General features: G+C 49.5%; 2 protein-coding genes across 2 annotated transcripts; one reads left to right on the top strand and one right to left on the bottom strand.

Moving 5' to 3' along the window:
• Nucleotides 1-671: 671 nt before the first annotated feature.
• LOC149331030 (uncharacterized) lies at nucleotides 672-11,915 on the bottom strand. The gene is made up of 7 exons (XM_089560043.1): nucleotides 9,717-11,915; nucleotides 8,996-9,258; nucleotides 7,576-7,841; nucleotides 5,120-5,375; nucleotides 4,436-4,504; nucleotides 2,548-2,637; nucleotides 672-907 (listed from the first exon to the last, which is right to left on the bottom strand). Exons 1-7 carry the CDS (start codon nucleotides 9,988-9,990, stop codon nucleotides 806-808), a joined length of 1,320 nt encoding a protein of 439 aa, XP_089416169.1. The 5' UTR covers nucleotides 9,991-11,915; the 3' UTR covers nucleotides 672-805.
• Nucleotides 11,916-13,177: 1,262 nt separating this feature from the next.
• LOC149331029 (uncharacterized) lies at nucleotides 13,178-20,141 on the top strand. The gene is made up of 4 exons (XM_089559540.1): nucleotides 13,178-14,122; nucleotides 18,346-18,414; nucleotides 18,552-18,641; nucleotides 20,040-20,141. Exons 1-4 carry the CDS (start codon nucleotides 13,178-13,180, stop codon nucleotides 20,139-20,141), a joined length of 1,206 nt encoding a protein of 401 aa, XP_089415666.1.
• Nucleotides 20,142-20,415: the final 274 nt, after the last annotated feature.

Here is a 20,415-nt window from a genome sequence, read left to right as displayed (position 1 = left end):
CTGCCTGGGCGTGCACCTAGACGACTGGAAGAGAGCGCGCGCAGTTTAAATGACCAAAAGGGGCCCGTAGAGCCGCACAACCTTCAAATACCACTGGGAGTCCGCGTACCAGGCCGGTGCAGTGGTTCGGCGGTTAAGAGATGCGCCACCCCCCTGAGATTGCAGGTGTTCCCACTGGTGAGGCCTGTGCGGCCCAGGTTGCGCATCCCGAGCAACTAATAATTTAACTGCCACCAGCCACGGCGGTCAGTTTCTCACTATCTGGTGGATAGGTCGTGCTGGCCTCGCAAGGTCATGTGTCCTAAGTGACCCGCTTAGGTTGCATCTCACTGTTTCGGAAAACCGGACACTTGATCATTATGCTTTGGCTAACAGCTGTGGACCACTTTACTTGCTATGCAGAAATACGATATTTTCTTATGTCATAGGACATCTGGGCTGGACATTCTTACATCTTCGTTACAGATAAATAAGCTTACGTATTGCTTCTTTCTATATATCGAATCATCGCTATATCGAACTATTTCGCGATCCCCTTCGAGTTTGATATACTCAGTTCCTTAGTCGCAAAATTAAAACCTATGGTTTCGTTCTTCCATGTTCACTCTTGATTCCTTTGCAGCGAGTGATGGCTTACGTTCACCTTCTGTCGTGTATCTTTATTCGACTTAAAGCATTTCGGTGTGAGGAGAGTAACCTCAAAGTGCTGGCTTGTTTTTTCTCGCGGGAAGCAGCAAGTCTTAAATCTTGCTGTCGTCCACGGAGAGCTCTGCCAGGCGTAGTCTCCATGTTTGGGACTTTCCGCTCATGCGACGGTGACGTTGGTGCACTGTTCGAGAGATCCTCTGAGGTAGCTCTCGTTCGTCTGAACCAAGACGACCGTATACGTGATGACAGCACCCATTATCTGAAAGAGTGAAAAGCATAACATGTTATCAGAGGAGCTACGAATTATCATTTACAGCTGCAAATGCAGGCAACACCTCCAGTAACTCTCCAAAGCCGATGCAATATCCTCAACACCGTTTTCGTGCACAAGACTGTCTGGCGCACTCTCCGATCGCCATAATCAACAACAACAACAGCGCGGTGCTATCCCAGGTGCATTATACAGGCGCGATCACTTTGAGAACCTGTCACTAGGCTCTAAAGCTTGATACTTTCGCAGAAGCCAATAGAGTAAATCTCCACTGTCTCACCCGAAATCAGAAAGAAATTATGCAGCTGGAATTGATTTTGAGCAAAGATAAGGTTAAGAAAAGCCTCGCGCAGAGGTTCGCTGTGTGCATGAAATGCTTTTAGAATCCGTTGTCAGCGCGCCGTGGATGCCCTTGGCGCCAGAACGGAGGGAGCAAAATCGGAGCCGAACCTGAATGACCTTTGACGAAACTTTCAGTTTCCCCCTGGTGCCCATGTGACAAAAGCTCTACCCTGCATCCTGAACTCGTTCCTAGCGGAGGTGCTGGCACTGAGGTCTTGTAAATAGCCAAGGCGTCATCCATCGGCGCAGCAAGTAACCAGTTGTACATAATGAGGGCGGCGGACGGTATAGTCCTGGACACTGCACTCTGCCAGCCTAGAGGCGCTGCGCACGGGTAGCTGTGTTTGGCTGAGACGATATATTTACCTGTAACAAGGTTCAGTCTATAACGCGCTACGCCAGTACTTCAAAGCATTTCACGCTTACGTCAACTCTCTACCACGAGAGAGAGTGTATTTTTTTTTATGTATGCGTAATAAGAGATCACTCATACAGTCCACGGGAAAACTTACTGAAGGATAAATGGCGCGAGTGTAGTGTCCTCGAATCGAAATCCACATTGATTCATTCTCTGTACTTGCAAGAACACGCGTGCTCACAAATCAGATAGGTTAAGAAACAAACTGTGCCAGAAACAGCAATTTAAGCCGCCGCGGTGGCTCAGTGGCTATGGTGCTCGGCTGCTGGCCCGAAAGACGCGGGTTCGATCCCGGCCGCGACGGCTGAATTTCTTTGGAGGAGAAATTCGAGGCCCGTGTACTGTGCGATGTCAGTGCACGTTAAAGAACCCCAGGTGGTCGAAATTTCCGGAGCCCTCCACTACGGCGTCTCTCATAGCCTTAGTCGCTTTGGGACGTTAAACCCCATAAACAAACAAACCAGAAACAGCAATTTGCTGCCTCCCCTTCCTGGGCTCCGTGCCATGTCGGACCTCCGTCTTGTGGGAAGTAGGTTCATTCGACCAATTCGCCAGTTCACCAGGGTGTCGATAAGAGTAAACTAAATCGAGTATGATTGAAAACGTCACGTCTACTGCCCTATGAGGCTGCGAATTCAGGTGGATAGTGTGAGCGTTCAGGTGTTCGACACTGTGACATGAGCAAAGGAAACGGTCAAAGCTCTTCTCGCAATAGTTATCCATTCAGTCACGAACGCTCTGCAAATCTACGAGCCCCAAAAATCCAAGCCAACTTGATATAGGCCTTCCAGCTTCTTAGGTCTCTACTTCTCCTGGAGCATACTTCCAAGTGTATTAGGAAGCGCAAGCAACCACATGCGGCACTTACGTCAGCGAAAGTGGACAGGTCGACCACGAAGAAGCCACAACCAGTGAACTTGAGGTCGTCGTGCTTGATGCTGTTCAGCATCATCCGTAGCTGTGAATGATAATGAAATAAATTGTGCGCAGTAACTAAGAATGGCCAATACGCAATACCACCGAACGCGGGCTGCACTGAATGCCGCTGCGAAAACTGTTTCGACGAAGCGGCTCATGCGCTACCTCTTTATTTGTCACCGTGCCCAAGCAACGGATTTCTCCTGCACCGAAACGAAAAGCAAAAGCAACCACCAACGACACACAACATTTGAGCTACGTTCATTTGCCAAGAGCTTCAACTGAAAGAAAATAACCAAACTGCAGCGAAAAATTGCGAACAAAATGGAAGTGGAAGCTAGAGTATATGTTAGACACTACGCGATGCATAGCATATTTTAATATGCATGGAACTTTTGTTTCACAACACCGTGCCAAGTCAGTACGCGAATGCTTACGGAGGAAATACGCCGTTCTGCCGAAGACATACCTCAATGTGATGGCACTTGCTTTGTTAACCCTATCTATGGAGGAAGGAAAGAAATCAGGAGAAGCCGTTGCGTCACATTTTTTGAAGCCGGACATGAAGGCTTCCTCTTTCACCCCCCCCCCCCCCCTCCCCCCCTTGGTCCAAGACCTACTGAGCTACAGACCTGCACATATGGTGGGGTCCTATGGAGCAGCGTGCGCCAACTTTCGTTAGCCTATTGCCCGTTGAGGGCGCTCGGTTGACCTGTTCGTCTGCTGTCATCATCATCATCGTTTGCCAATTTGAGCAAGATATTTAATACATTTGTTTCGTCTTCCTCTGCTATCTTAACATCAACGATAAAAATATCCACAATAACCACTTTTTTCGCTCTGGATATTTTTATCCGCTTTCTTTTCGTCAGCACCACTGTGCCTAGCATAGATAAATGGATGTTAATGATTACGTGGACAAACGACAAAACTGCCTTGTTTGAAGTAAAATGATGGAGGAGGCCATTTTCTCAACAGGTATATATTAGCGCCACGCTGCCCGTAGTGTTTCTATCCTAGCGGCAAAAGGCATGAACTAGAACATGCGCGCAGGAGCACTGCCAAATGTGCAGGTCTGTAGTTCAGTAGGTCTTGCTTTGTTCCCCCACTGCTTGGCCGCTGTCTCAGCGCGCTTGCGCATGCGCAGCAGACAATGCAGCAGACGACGCCGCTGCGCCCAGAGTTAGTATTGGCTGCGCCGTCGGTCAATGACTCGCAGTAGTCCATGTGAAAGCGCGTGACTTACGGCACACTTTTTGGCGTGCGAGGACCTCTCCTAATCTTTCCTTCCTCTATGGCCCTACCGATAAAACTTCAGGGCTTCAACATCACCTGAACTATGGGACAGTCCGGTTGGTACCACGGCCTCCACTTCTCTTCTGATTACGTCATGGAGGTTGGCGTAAGCTCTTGATAACCACTCTTTTGCGTTGACCAATCAGGCACAGCTAGTGACTGAACGATGCCAGAGAGATCGTCTTCGCATTCCCTAACGGCACGACACACAGGCGAGGGACGTTTGTCCGCCTTCTGGAGAAACCAAAGAGTGCTTAACCCTTTCGTTTTGGTTCCACCACTTCAAACTGCCCCATTTAAACGGGAACATAACAGTCACTTCAGCAGTATTTCTTCATTTTTACTCCTTGCTAGTGCGGCCGTAGCAAAGCTTTTCTCTTTAGTTTTTAACCTGTCCGTGCGAAAGCTGTGCGCCCATAAGTTTTGGGATAACTTTCAAGGTTAAATGTGCGGATATACCCTTCTCCATCCTCTAAAAACGTGTTACAAGGCTTCCCCATGCGAAGACAGCACAAATTATCTACAAGGAACGGTAGATCCACCTGTGCCAAGAGGTCGTCAGAGTAGTCTGCCATTGAGACCGCTTGAACAGCACTCCGGAGCTCGATTACCTGAAACAAAATTGACAACATGACTGCTTCGCGAATATCCCTCAAATATGTGATTGGGGGTGCAGCTGGCATCAGTGCCTGAGGAACAAAACGTTCGTACCTGAGTGCATTAGTTTCGCTACATTCTCCACGAGGATGCAATGAAAATTTTGCCACTGGTTACCACCGTGTAACCCAAGATGCAGCGAAGACTGTTTGCGACGGTGAATAAAGTGTTGTTTATTTAACATTATTTGCCTCCTCGGATATAGTGTGTGTGATAGTGTTCCGTCACTCGTGATGTACCTGCATTCGGACCACTCATCAAGGCGCCTTGCAGTGACATCATGCGTGACGTCACTGCATGCTGACCAATCAGCGTGGCGCGCTGCACCTTCTCTTTCCCTCCGCTCCCCTTTCCTCCTCGCGTTTCGTCGTTTTACGCCAAAGCCGACGCCGCAGGACAGTGAAAGGTACCCCAGCAGTTGTCGCTGTAGAACCAATCTCTGTCACCAGATGTCGCAAATGTGCCGCTTTCGCCTAAGGTTCTCAAGGGCAGAGCTCGCAGTGACAGCGGCCTGCATGTAGTACTAATGCGAAGCTTATGTGATGTGCCGCATGTATAGCTATACTCACGGCTCCCTTGATTCGGTGCGCCGTCACGGTGGGCAGCAGGATGCTGAGCCAGTGCAGCGATCCGAAGAAGAAGAAGAAGAGACGGACGCGGAACTGCAGCTCCGGGATGATGGTGTAGTAGGCGGCCGCGCACAGGATGGCCACGCTGTAGGCGTACGCGAACAGCAGGCTGGGCCCCAGAAGCGAACTGGCCAGGTCCACGCAGCTCTTGAGCAACGCCAGCTGGACCCGCATGTTGTCCACCAGCAGAACCTTCCTGCCCAAAGACATATGCCCTTACACCTCTGCATTTTCCGATTTCACATTTTTCGTCTCTTCCCTTTCGGCTTTGTTGAAGCATCCCAGAGTGTCCCAGCACTTACCTTCCTTTCACATTCTCTCGCCCGGCCGCATTAACGCGGTGATATTGCTCTAATAAATAACTTTTGTTCATAAATGTGGCACAGAAGCCTTGGCAAGTTTTTGTTTGTTTGTTTCTTTCTTTCTTTCTTTCTTCACCTGTAGTTCTTAAATACAGAACATATACAAAAGCCTGCTTGAATCCTCGAGAACAAGCTTTTTAGATTAGAGAAAGTTTGACCTGTTCTTGGTGGTCAAACCCCGTACAAACCACCTCAGTGAGGCAGTCAGTCGCTTTGCCAGCTGAGGCGTTAAGATACAGCATAACACAGCAACAGGGTAATTAAATTGAAGCACTCCAAGCTTGGAAAAATACTTGTTCCGACCGACCGACCGACCGACCGACCGACCGACCAACCGACCGACGGACGGACGGACGGACGGACGGATGGACGGACGGACGGACGGACGGACGGACGGACGGACGGACGGACGGACGGACAGACAGACAGACAGACAGATTGATTAATTGTCATTATAATGCTGTGGGCACTTGTGCGTGGTAAACTGCAGTACGTGCCCTTTAAATTCCATGAAGGAGAGCCGAAAAAAAATAGCTTTCTTTGAAGGCTTCGCTGAAAGAAACCATCGCAATGATGCGCACCACCGCATCGCTGAAGAAAAAGTAACGCACAGGGGCGTAAAATTATACGACGAGTGACAGACTTGTCCAACCAACGGCGCCAAGTACGAATTCCGAGTTTCTATACTGCCTCGACAGTTACACATGTGCACCGCTGTGGGATCTGTTGAATCATCTATGTTGTATAACAGAAATACGGCGGCGCCCGTGCCCTTTGTGTCTCCCTTTCCTTCGTCCTCTTGTTTTACCGGCTTCTTCGCTAGACTTCCTTCCCAAGCGCTACCGTAACTTGCTATGAGTGCGACTGCTTGCTAGAAAACATCGCGGTTATTGTCGAACAGGCGACAGGGCTCGGATCCAAACGCCTTACCTGATCACAGTAGTTGTGCTGATAAGGCAGGGAGAGTAAATGAGAACAAGTGGCAAATAGCATGGAGCGGAGAGATCGCTGAGAACAACAACACTGATCCTTCTGTTAAAATCACAAGTGTTCATTTCGACACCATTGTACTCACTTTAGCACGCGTGCATAGCTATCTACAAGGACATGTGTTCTCAGACCCATGAAGTCGCGCACCTTCGGATGCTAGCTCAGCCGCGAATACCAGCGGCGCGGTTTCTTCAACACCTTTCAAGGCATTTCGATCCAAGATTAAGTCGTGTTCTCTCAAAAAGGCGACACTTTATACTTGATGCATCGCTTATTTTGACGATAAAAACATTTCCGTTCCAAAATACTGCGTAGCTCGTCGGTCACGGCGGCCATTATGCCGGCGGCAGGTGCAAGCCATCAAACCGGAAAAGCGGGCTTTCGGCGCTGCCATTGGCAGCGTCAGCCGCCACTTCCGGTCTCGCCGGACGCCGCGCGTGAAATATTTGGTGGTCCAGATCGGCGGCGGTGGGTGTTTTTCTCCGGGCGTCGAGTGCGCGACGTCGAACGCCTGCCACCGTACGGGCGCCCCATGTATCCCGGCCTATAGAGCGCTTTCCTGGATTCATCCACTATGTCATGAAATACCAGCGCACGACAGAACAGCACAAAACAGCGTAAGCCTGTTGTATGCAGACAAAATCGCTTACGAGTGTATGGCAAAATCCAAACCCATGTTTTTTGTTACTCTTTCTCAATAGGGCTACCGGTATATTTTTTTCTCTGCGCAGTTCTATTCCACACACTTGTACACGCGTCCCGTAGAACTGTAGCGGTCAACGCAGTATTTGGCCGCTGTGCAGTTTTCTCCATGTGTTGTTATGAAACGAGCTGTTTTATTGCGAAAGCAATACTACGCTCATGAACGGCCTTTCGCGTAGCGGCGGCCGGTAGCTACGTTTGACCTTTAGAATGACTTCTGACGTCATAACATGCCTAGTGACGTCATATCGTGACGTCATACCAGGGTGAGAGATGAGCTACCAATTCGAATCATCGCGCAGCGGCGGCCGATAGCCACGCGTGAACAAGCTGTCGTCGTACCTGCTCTCCGGGGTGCTCCGCGAACGAAGGCACTGGTCCAGGTTCCTGTAGATGCAGCCCAGGTAAAGCACGATGGCCCTCGAGACGTACATGAGCAGCAGCCGCGTGCTCAGGCACATGAACGACAGGTACGCCACTCCCAGGAGGCCGTTGCTGATGGCCAGCTTCATCAGGGGCGGCTCCATCTCGCCCCCTTCTTCCAGCAGCAGCGCTGTGCCGAAGGCCGAGTAGACGTTGAGCCCCACGTTCAGGATGATCACGGCAGCCTGGCACCGGAATAGAAGGTTGCGATATTGGCCTGCTGATGTACACACCAACAGAAGGTAAGGTCAAAGGCGCAAGACAAGTAAAGGTTATGGTGTATACAGATAGAACCATGCCTCTATCGTTACTTAGTGTGCCTCTCTGTTCACGTTATCTTTACCCAAAGAATCAATGGCCCAATCAGCTCAGCAGCGGAGACTAACGAAGTAGCATCGAGCTCATAGGATTTTATGATCCTGATCAAGCTTTGATCAGTTTTTAGTTATCTTGACCAACTTGTTTGCGGTGCAAAAACGCAAAACACCAAGCTAGCCCACCCCTGCAAAAACCCCGATTGGGGTTGACAGTATACCGAAATAAATAAATAAATAAATAAGAGCAGGTGACCTCAGCCCAACCGTAAGCTACACGACAGCGATAGTTCGAAGCTCTTAGCCACGTTGTTCGCGGCCGTTCAGAATGGCGACGAAATACAGTGAGGGATGTTTGAGACTAACGAAGCAGCATGGAGCTTGCTACCCTGCACCTGCAGAAGCGGAGACGTCAGGCATAACAAAAACGAAACACGGCTCAACGGTCGCACAAGAAGGCATGCCTCACACACATCCGATTGGGCCTTAAAAGCGCAGCGGTGCCTGCAGTGCCGTAAATAACTAGTAGGAACCTACAGACCTACTTGAGATACTCTTAGTGAAAGTGGTTACGGTTAGTGCATAATTTTAGCGTTTCCTTCTCATTTCATGGGACCGACTCCAACGGTTCTGTTCAAATAGACGTTCTTCCGCCTCTATCTCTCTTGCTCTACTTTGTGGTTATTTCCCAAACGATTTCCATCGGTGCAGGCGACGCCACCATCGCATGCCGTAAACAAAAATTTACGCGTTCGCCTGCCAACAGATCATCTCTGCTTCTCTGCACGGCCCAGATCCCAGAATAGAAAGCACAGCGCAAATGTGAATCGCCCGTTCCTAGGATTGAGCGCCGGTGTCGTCGGTGTGACTGGCGTAACTTGACTTCGTGCACCAACTAGCCCGCCAAAAAACCCCAATGGATCCCAATATTGTACCTGCCTAAATCTCTGCCTTAACTCAGTGCTTGTCTTTTTTTTTTTCAGTGTCGATGAGGAAGGAAGTAGGGACGCCAGTGGAGGTAGTACCTGGAAGGCCAACAAGGTCCAGGCGAAGCGAACCGTCTGCTGCTGCACGTAGGGCGGCACGGCGGTGTGCAGCTCGATGAGGCCGCAGATGCGCAGCAGCTCGACGAACTTGGGCGCCTGCAGCAGCAGCAGCACGTTGTTGAGGCCAGCCTCCACGTTCAGGGCCGACAGGAACGCCACGAAGATGGTCTTGTTGAGGCGGTCCGAGTCCTTCATGTTTTGCTTGTGCCGCTCCGAGTGCACGAACATTGCCACTCCGATCGCTGCGCTCCGCGAACACCCCACTCATGTATAGGTCACAGAAAAATTGGAGGGGACACTTAAGGCCCGCCTTAAGTGTATGAAGCGATAGCGTAGGGAGTTATTTCCCGTATATGCAGACGGTTCAACGAGTTCTACAAAACAGGGCAATACAGGGCTTAGAAAGACAGTGGGGACTACTCTATTGAACTTTCGCGGTTAGCAAACATCTATTCTAATTCTATGCTTTAGCATAGGCTCTGGGATCAGCACCCGAAAACTTTCGACCCTCTACAGTTCACTTGCCAAACGGGCCCGCATAGTGGCAACACCTGGATTTCGATTTTCGCCCTTTTCTACTTATAAAATCTCCGTTTTCAGTGAAAGTAGCGTCTTAATCAATGCCGTCGGGTTAGTCCTTTTTCACAAAGGCTGCAGCGTGCACGCAATAACTGGCTCAAACAAAGCAACACCTCCTCACTCAAATGGTAGCACCAGATGCAGACCGGGTACAGCAGGTAGAGGCTGACCCTCCTGGCGCGTACGTGCTCGTGGTTGGCGGAGGCGAGGTTCTCCAGGAAGCAGCAGCCCACCAGCCGGTGCATGCGGCCCACTATGCGGAAGCCCGCGTAGAACGGGTGGCACTCGTTCCGTAGCAGTGCCCGGTGCCTGAGCGTCTTGCTGGGGACCGCTGCCGGCGGCGCGGGGCTCCTCTGGGCGACTGGCACCACGCGGGACTTGTCACTCCAGAACATCGCTCCCTCCTGCGTGGTCTACACACGGGCGTCCGATTGGCTTCCGGGGCTTCTTGGTCTTTCACGATGAACCCAGCCATACAGAATGCCGCCAGTTAGAACAAACTACGGAAGACAAGCATTATCTTTTCAAATAACGAATGCTTTGAACAGAACAGATATGATGCAGATAGACTTTAATAAAGGTGCACAATTTTTTAAGAAATACTGTAAGAAGTTTCTTGTGAACAGCGGTACTAAATTCTCATTACTGTAACTATTCCGAAAAGTGTGACCTTTGTTCTATCTTATATTCCTCTTGTCATGTCTTACCAACTGTAATATGATCTAATGTCTTCACTTGGCGACGACTCTCACGGTTGCGCCTACTGGGTATAAAGTGCTAATGTGTAAATCATGTATTGGTTTGATGCTCTATTCAGTATACTCCCGATGTACCACTCAATTACTGTTTTTTTTTTTTGTATCGCCACTCTGTTGTATAGAAAATGAAACTGTTTCTAATGCCGTGTAATTCTGACAGGAAATAATAGCCACCTTTTGTTTTCCCATTGATCCTAGGACGACTGCTTGACCGAACTTTGTTATGCTAGTTTCGTTTTATGTACATTGTACAAGGGGGCCGGGGCCCTTGTCAGGCGCTCCGTCGCCTTTAGCCTCGGCCCCCTCTTGGACTGTGTCTGAGGAAACAAGAAAGAAAGAAAGAAAGAAAGAAAGAAAGAAAGAAAGAAAGAAAGAAAGAAAGAAAGAAAGAAAGAAAGAAAGAAAGAAAGAAAGAAAGAAAGAAAGAAAGAAAGAAAGAAAGAAAGAAAGAAAGAAAGAAAGAAAAAAAAAACTAATACAGCGCAAACGAACGTGGACACAGAAGAGGAACAGACACCGCGAGCTCCGCCGCCGGACTAAACTACTCATAAAGAGTAAATCTTTTCCGAAATCTTATTCAAGCGACAGGCGGTTGATATAAGTTACTGGCAGGTAGAGCCAGGATGCCAATATTATGAGCTGATTCCACGCGGCAGGAAACATGCGTTCGACCCTTCCTACTCCGGTAAAGGTGTGTAATGCGATGCGCTCACTGGTATCTGGAAGGAAGCATGTAGCTGTCCATTGAAGTTCGCTACATCTCCGCTCTACCTAGGGTATATAAATACGAAAGGCGCGTAATAATTGCAACTCCAAATTTCCGCTACATTTATGCCCGTTTTTGTGCCCATAAACGTGGTCCCTTGAAGCGAGAAACGCCAAAATGTGCGGAAAAGGCCACTTGCTGTAATCACCCAAAAACTGCGAAATAAATATTCTTTACCGCGCACTCAAATTCAAAGTACGTTATTTTGCGCATAAGAAAGCCGTTACACTGATACGGATGTAAGAGCTATACGACGAGGAAATTCTAGGTCAGCAAATCTGCAGGAAAGTAGACCACCTCAATAGCGGCACAGTCACCTAGCAACACACTCACGTCTTACCAGCTGTTCCGCGAGTCTTTTCAGGCAAAGCTCCAAAATTTTGAAGGCTTCTCCTACGCCATAAACAACTTCATATCTGCTCTCGTTACTTACCAGTCTTACCTGTACGCAAAATCAGATGCCTGCAGTCTGCTCCATTCTGCAGGCACTCTGCCGCCGCAGGAAACACCGTCGCGGAAATATTGAGGAATACGCAGTCGCTGCGTAAACCAAGGTTCATGGTTCGACACACCCCTCCCCTTTCCATTGGGGGCGGGGGGATATCGAACGGGTTTCGCATTCCCGACAGCAGAGGCGTGCCTGAATGTAGCCCAACTCTATCGATCACTGCAGGCACGATTATTCCACTTGACGCACGGCACTCTTCGTGTTGGTGCAGCATGGTGCAGCACGCCCGTTTCTTATTCATTTCCATCTGTCCTTGGGTATTGTTCTCGGTGCAATGATGAGAAAGACAGCTCCTTCGTCCTAGAAGAGAAAGACAAGAGCAGAAACGACTCCATTGCGCCCATTCTAGCTCCATATTAATGAGGGCCGTGTCTTTGCGTGCGGGAGGAAAAAAAAGAAGTAAACCGTGGAGGAAGACAGTCAATTAATCACAGCTGCCAGGAAAAGGTGCCACCATTGCTGTGAAGCCGTTGCGTCGATAATATAGAAGCCTTCAGCTATATCCCCACATTCTAATCCAGTTCACACCAGCAGTGCTCGGGATACTCACACAGAAGTACAAAAAGCCAATAATTTATGTCGTCACTAGCAAATGCACCCATAAAAGAATAAGTCGACGGAAAAGGTTTTGGTACGCCGAAACAAATTATACAAAAAGCCTCAGAGCTCGTTTACTGTATTCTAAGTCCCAAAAGACCATTCAGAGTCATTTGAAAGACTGAACAAAAAACAAGCCTGACGACGTTTTTTGCCCCCAATTGTAATTTTTGGCTAACGTCGATTCTCTATGACCAGGCTTGCAACGGGAAAAATTTTCGGCGCAAATGCAACGCGCACCACCTGAAGCAGCGTAACGATCGAATCGAACGCCGGCCGCCCAGGCCATACAAAACTTGACAAGCCAACCTCGACAACAGTAGCCTAATTGACAACTGAAAGCCTACAGGATCCGATACGCCATTCATAAGAAGTGACAGAAGTCCAGAAAGGAAGGTAGCGTGCAGCAAATTTGACTTTCTTGAGCGACCAGGCCGGGCCTATTTCGCACAGACCCAGCGCGCCAAAAAGCAAGTACAGAACGAACGGAGAAAAGACAACGGTTCGAACAAGTCGATAGACTCCGGCACCCTCTCTCTTCTCGGCCTCCATTCACTCGCGTGTGTCGATTCATTCCCCACAATGCCGTGTCTCCGCGTATAGGCACGAACCGCCATAATCCTAGCGACCCGAAAGCCCGACAGATTTGGAAAGAGCCTGACCTGCGCTCTCTCTCCATGGACTTTTTTTGCTTGTCTGCAGCGGCAATTCCTCATCACAAGGCAAAGGTCTTGTCTCCCCGCAAATTTCTCCTGTGCATTTAGTGGGCTTGTAAAGCCTCGTTCTCGCGCTTACCGTTCCCGAACAACACGATAATTATTCCTGAAAAAGAGGCGTGCTATGCTTAGAACATCCGAAACATTTGTTTTTGCGAAATGTTTCGTAAATTAAAGGTGCCCTCGCTTCTCCATAATTCTGCAAACACGGCGTCGTACGGTAGAAAAGGCGTGGATATGAGAGCTTCTGCAGTTTACCATGGGCTCCGAGTCATGATATTTACTTGCAAAATATCCGGTTGTCCGTTCACCGACGTCACTGTCCACGAAACAAGAGGCTCGCAAAACGAGTCGAAGCCGGCGCCCATTCGAAGATTGCTTCACGTCATCTATTTCATAGCCTGCGCTACGGTCTTCTCCTGCATCGGGTCAAGTTACGTTATGATACGGCTTTGGCTCAGCAAACCGGTTGACCAGATCACCTTCGTAATCCAGTCCGGTATCTACCTCATAGTCTACATCCAGGCTGTCCTCAACTTCCTGAACCTACTGCTCAGGCGCAAACAGTTGGCGGACATCGTCCTTTCGGCAGCCAAGCTCGAACCGAAACTCCGCCTGGACTCACGCTTCGCGCGTCGACGGCTCTGGAAGGTCTCCCTCCTCTGCCTCCTGTACACCCTGGTCGACGCCCTCAAGCACGTCGTCGGCCTCAGGGCGCACATAGCGGCCTCCTTCTTCTTAATGCGCGACCAGAGCGAGCACGTCAGGCGTCTGTTCGTGCCCGCGTACATCGGGAGCTGCTTCCTCATCTCGGCCTGGTACAACCTGGTCTTCTGGCAGATCGTGTACTTCTCGAGCCTCATCCGCGAGTACTTGGCCGCCGCGGGACGCTGCCTGGAAGACGCGCTGTCTCCGGGCGCCGACGCCAGGGGCCTCGCCGCGGAGTCCGTGCGCCTGAACCTGGTCGAACTCCAGCGGCTGCTGCGCAAGGTCAACTCCTTCGTGGGGCCGCAGGCGCTGTGGTACTACGCGGGCAGCGTGTTCTACCTGTGCGGCATGCTGTACAGCGCGGCCATGTCCAAGGCGAGCGCCACACAGCAGGCGATCCGCTGGATTTACGTGGCGGCCATGGCTGCGGGAGTTGTGCTGACCACAGCAGCGGCCAGTCGTATGAGTGCCGAGGTAAGCAAAAAAACAAAAAGAAAAACTGAACGTGAAATCATTGAAGCCTTCAAGCTCAGGACTTGCGGAACAGAAAACTGCGTCAGCACACCGTCAATAGCTCTCGAAGATAAAGAATTAGACTGGTTAAGGTCACTGGCCAGATTATAGACAGGAAGGTGAAGGCAGCTTTTCAGAAATACGCGCTTCGTCCGTTTGTGTTTTCGTGTGTCTGTGCCTTGTAGCGCGATTTGATCAGTATGAAGCACCAACTAGCCCCCGCTCTTGCATTGTTAAGAGGTAAGCAAGCCTTGTTGACCACTCGATTCTGAAAAGTTGTGGCAGTAAGTATATCTTTGCAACTCAATGGTCACTCCCCTTGTGTGCATGTGCGTGTGCGTCATTCCCCTCTTTAATAATATGGAATAGCATCGCAGGCTGCTCAGCAATATTGCTTCAGCGTCCTGAGAGTGCACGTGGGAAATGAGGGACGCCGTAGTGAAGGCCTACGGACTGATTCCGGTCACCTTGGGGTTCTTTTAACGTGCGCTAATGGTGGAATCCCCAGTGCATGGTCGTTTTTGCATTTCGTTCCACTGGAATGCGCAAAGCCACGGCCGGGATTTTATCCCGCAGCCTTGCGCTCATGCGCGCGCACACACACGCATATGTGCATGTGTGTGAGAATTTCGAAATAGAATTTTGCTCGTCAGGGTGGGGAATTCCACTTCCACAACTGTTCACATATAAACGTTTGTTTTGCGGGCAAGGGAATCATTATTTTTTTCAATAATGAAGGGCTTGAATTGTTTTTTTTTTCTGATGATATAATGTGTGTTTGTACTATCGTGGACAAAAGTTTGCGGAACGCGAGTTCTTGGAGAAACATTTATTGTAGCTCCACCAAGCCACGCAGTCGCCTGATATTTTTATCCGAGGAAGGAGCATTTAGGCCTTTAAAGGGTCCCTGAAACGGTGTCCATGTAGGCAAAGAGAAGTCGAAGTATTGATAGACATTGAACGATCCATCATCCTACCGCAAAAATTTGTGATCTACCTTGTGCGGAACCAGAGATAATGGCTATCAAAAATGACCACCAGCCTTTTCCCTCTCAACTCGTACACCGGAGCGAACCATAAAAAAATAAAGATTACAGGCCGGGACCATGCTCCGCCCACAAATACGTCATCGACGAGATCGGTTTGTTTACTTCCGGTTGACGCGCTCTTTCGCTCGCTCGCTCGCTTTCCCGCTGTCTGCTATGTTCACCTGTGTCTCGCAACCGTCGCTGCGGCTTCTCTCGTACTATAGACCCCGAGCTGAAGGAACGACTTTTGCGGATGAGTGCCGAAATGGGATTTCAGCCTTAAGGCGGGGACACATGTGCGAAAAGTGTGCGCGATTCGCTGCGGCGCGCCGTTGTGAACGACGTCGTAACAACCGATCGCAGCTCGTCGCCTGCGTCCAACCTGCTGGATGTCTACGACAAGCCGCGCGCGGAAAACGCAACGACGGGAAGCGGGAGCCAATACGAGTGCGGAGAGCGGCAGCGTCATGATGCCGTACAGCGCGCTGCTCAGGGCGCTCGGGGCCGAGCCACGCCGGACCGGCCTGCCAGCCTTGATGCCGGCCACCGGCGACTGAAAAACGCGCTAGTATTGTTTGTTCTCGTCCATAGCAAGCCCTTGGATAGATGCATGTCAAAAATGCATAATTTCTGACGATCGTTGGCCAATACCGAGTTGCTGGTAAAAGTGATGACTGCGATACAAGCAAATTTCATCCAACAGCCGATTTGGTGCTGCTGCTGTGCGGTTCGCCTACCGTCTGCTAGCTCCGTTGCTGAAGGCATCGTGGAAATCGAACGTATCTTTTATTATGGGACGACTTCGCAGTAAAGCGATGTGAATAGTAGGCCTTTAATTATAGCGCAGGCAACTTCCGAAGCGCCGTCAGCTGCGGTTTCAATGCGAAACCAGATAGTCCTAGCGACGACTAGGGCAGCCTGGGACCAGCGCGCAGTTCGTCGCGCGGCGTTGCCGCAGGCGGTGTCGTTGCCGAAAGATCCACTTTTGCACAGACATATTTTCGTTGCTCGAATCTAGGAAGCATCCTCGCTGGTATCATGGCTGTTTTGCATTTTCTTGTGCGAACGTGATGTACGCCGAGCATGCCGGCCGGCCGGCCAGCCTGGATCCCGTCTGCCGGCGACATAAAAACGAGCTAAAGTGTGTTCTTGACGTAAATAATAAACCCTGGGATAAGAAATGTGAAAAATGTGTCATTTTTGAGGATCGCTGACCAATACTGAGCTGCTGGTAAAGGTAACGACTGTGATACGAGCAAATTTCTTGCCACAACCGTCTCGCAGCTGCCGCTGGCCCGACGTGGGGTCCGGCTCGCCTGGCGCCCGCTCGCTTCGCTGCAGAAGGAGTCGCGGAAAGTGACCATACTATTATTTTATTGTGAGATGATGCTGTTGACTGCAAAGCGATGTGTAGAGTAAGCCTTGTATTATAGCTCAGGCGACTTCCGAAGCGCCTGCCGCTGCAGCTTCGGTGCCAAAGAGGCAATAGGCCTAGCGACGACCACGGCAGCCAGGCAGCAGCAGAGCTCGTCGCCCTGAGCGCCCGCGAGCGGTGCCGTTGCCGAAAGCTCGCAACATAAGCAGGCGTGCTTTGTCGCTGCTCGAGAAGTATTTCTGATAACAAGGCGATCTTGCCTTGTGTTATTTGTACACCATCCCAAGCAGCGCTCAGGCATTGCTGCACGGCGGCGAAGTGCGACACCGGTTGTGAGCGGAGCTTGGGTAGGGCGGCGCAGCGATGCTCACCGCTCCGTGTCTCCCTGCTTGTAGTGGGGCGGCAGTTCGCAAGCGACGATCGGTGCAGCGCGTCGGCCAAGCTTTTAAGGACACGCCGTTCAGAAATCGAGCGCTGAATCCTGACGACGACGACGGCTCGCTCACTTCCATCTTTCGGCAGACAGTGCCGAAGGGCAACATCTTGCCGAACCCTGGCTTTGCAACCAACGACACAGCACGGCCGGTCCATTTTGATTGCGCATGCGACGGAGGTCGCGACAGAAATCAGTAGTGCGGTGACTCCAAATCGCACCTCGATTCTCGATTCGGTTCGACGGCGGCGCCGGCGGAGTGACACAAGCGGCACGAGCAGACGAAAACATTGTAAACCGGAAGTGCAGTACTAATTTCTGACACCGAACACACAATAACTGCGTAAACATGCATATAAACGACAACTCTGCTTGCTGAAATGCGAAATGTTTCCGAAAAGAGTAAGAGTGTGAAGTATCTAGAGCTTCTAGTTTGTTAAATGCGTGATTTCACGTTGGCACCGCGAACCAATCATAGCCCAGCACTTGTGACGTAAAGAGTACAAACTGACGTAATGAGTACGGATTCGGGCGGAAGTTCACCGCCGCTGGTCGCCGCGAGGCTCGGGAGAGGTAGTTTTTGAAAATGTATTGTAAATTATCTACTCGCCTTTGATGTATTGTACGCGGCATGAACGTTCAGTGGCCTACGCTCTACATAATGCAAGTGTTTGTTTGCCAACCTCAGACACCCCTTTCAGGGACCCTTTAATAGCTTCATACAATATCAGGCGACTGGGTAGCGAGTACGTACACGCATGCAATATTATGTATTTGTTTTCCCGTGAATAGAGCAGCCAAAATTCAGCATAAATTTGTGGCAGCAGCTTCAGCCTGCAGAGTAATACAGGCGTACAAAATTACAAACATTTGGTTATTTATTTATTAAGCGAAAGCCTTTCTTGGCTATGTCGACGATTTCGTGTTCGTAAAACTGTCAGCAGTAGTTTCGGGGAACTATACACAGATATCGTCTAAAAAGGTTATAATCGAAGGGGGGTGATGTGAGGATGCCGGGCAAAAAATTTGGTGCCAATTGGTCATTAGTTAATTAATTAGAGCCAAAAAAGCGACCAAAAGTGGGCGTAGTCGGGGCTCGAGTGGCGCGAAATTTGAATCGCCGGAAGTGTCGTACCACTTGTCGCCCCCACGTGACCCACCACGTGACTGGCCCACGTGACCGGTAAGATTGGCGGAGCTAACGCGCGGCGCGAAATTTCAATGTCCGAAATGAATGCCGAGGTGAAACGAGGTGCCGCAGTGCCCTCTAACGTTTTTATTAATTTATTTATTTATTTATTTCAGTAGCACAACAGCAAACTACCTGTTCTATTCCTCTCGCGTCCAGGCATCAAGAATCCAGAGCATCATTCAAGCTTCGAAGTTTGAAGTTCTTTCTGATGCGGCCACGCACAGGGTAGGTCCACAGAAGCCGATCTTTTGTAGCTTCCACGCCAGATGGCAGTGTATTAGAGAAGACTTCCTTTTCCTTGAATATGGGATATTTACACACTAATTCAAACTGACGCTCTGCTTCTCTTTATTTTTCCACAGTTGCACATATTGTTATTAGCCGTGGAAGACTTGCAAGGCTGCCTCACCGGCTGCGGAATGTTCGTCATCAATCTCCCCCTGATTGTCGTCGTAAGTGACCGGGCAGTTACCCCGCACTTGACAAAACATTTCGCTGAAATTTCGTATGCTGCACCGAAAGCAATATTAACCCATCGTGGGAATGCTATCTCGCATCCTGCTTCAATATCTTCAGTGTCCAAAAGTTTTGGAAAAGAGAGCTGTCCGCTTGTGATCAAACTTCTTGAATGCTTGTATGGCACACCACCTTAGATGTTGAGGCAGTCACTCAGCCAACATATCAATGTGAACAGTAACTGAGAAGAATCAGTGAACGCCTAAGTCGAGTCGACTGGACGACGAGCCTCAGTGTGACCTCGACGATGTTTCAGTAGGCTCAAAGTACTTACACCTAGAAACAAATAGGATATGCACTCGAGTCAGTGTACCAAACCCAACACACAACAAAGCCTACCAGTGAAAATCAGAGCCGCCGACCAGCGTCCTCAAATGCGGCAGCATTATCTAGCATCGCTGTAGCAGAAACTGGAAAATGTGTGCTAACGGCCATAAGGTGTGTACCTATTTATGTTGTATTGTTTATAACATGTAAGTTCATCATGAATGTCCCATTCATCTAGGTGATAATACACAGGGTGCTTCATATTATTCAATACAGATTTTTCTTTTAAAAGCCGTGCAAGATACTTCGGTGCGGTGCTTGTAGTTTGGTTTTACACAAAGACTGACATTATGAGATAGAGTGCAATAAAATGACTAATAACTAACTAAAATTAAATTATCAACACTTAAATTTTTCGTTTTAGAGCGCTAGGTTATGTTGCGAAATTGAAGGCCACCGAAATCAAAGGCGAACGCCTATGAGACATCGAACTTGAAGAAACGCTTTTGAGATCTCATGTTCGCTTTCCCAAGTTGCACATTGATAAAATGGGCGCTCCTTAAATCAAATGAAGACCCAGTTTACGTGTTTTAGGACGTAGAAGATGTTGACGTTATTCCCATGATGATAACATGGGGAACGACGCCATTTTGTCAACATATGTAACGCGGGAAAGCCAAATTGGCGAGCTACCAAACGTATATTTTCCATGCACCGTTCTCGAAGCACGATGCTGATTCGAAAATTTCATAAACTGGGAGTGCCTTCTATGTCGTAGGTCTTTAATTTCTCAATATATTATTGTGCCCGTAAACAAAGAATTACACTCTCTCACGTAAATAATGTCCGCCATGTGGTATAATCAAATCTGCACAGACGTAACTTTCACGGCTTTGCAAAAAAAAAGAAATCTTTATTGAAAAGTTTGAAACACCTTGTGCTCTGGTACCTGATTCATTCTAGGCTAGAGCTGTTGTTTGGGGTTTAGCTGGTAAGCTGCTCAGCGGTACCACCAACCGTGTACAATTGACCGCAAATCGACACCCGTGTCCACTATTCTGTCGCAGATTGCCGGCGCCGTCATCACGTACACCGTCGTCCTCGTGCAGACCAACGAGAGCATCGTGGCGGACAAGTGCCTCAGATCCCAGCATGCACCTCTCAACTGACGCTGTACTCGGCCGCACCGGCAGGGGCGGCACGAACCAGGAAGCTTCGACCCAGCACGCTTATAGATCACGAGCATACATGTTTTATGTCTGCACATCTACAAATATATCGGACCAAACGCACAATAAGTTTGTGCACTCCAGCAGCAGATTTTTAATAATGCAACACGCGCTGTAAAAACCTTGAGACGATGGCTAGCAAGAAAGTGCGTAGCGACTCCACAGAATTATCCCCATTTCATGCACACCTATTCCACAGCACTGTCACATGCAG

This window comes from Amblyomma mixtum, chromosome 9, assembly GCF_055824585.1.
Source record: "Amblyomma mixtum isolate Tamu chromosome 9, ASM5582458v1, whole genome shotgun sequence".
In the NCBI taxonomy this organism is placed as follows: domain Eukaryota; kingdom Metazoa; phylum Arthropoda; class Arachnida; order Ixodida; family Ixodidae; genus Amblyomma; species Amblyomma mixtum.
This window is presented reverse-complemented; position numbering and strand designations above follow the sequence as displayed.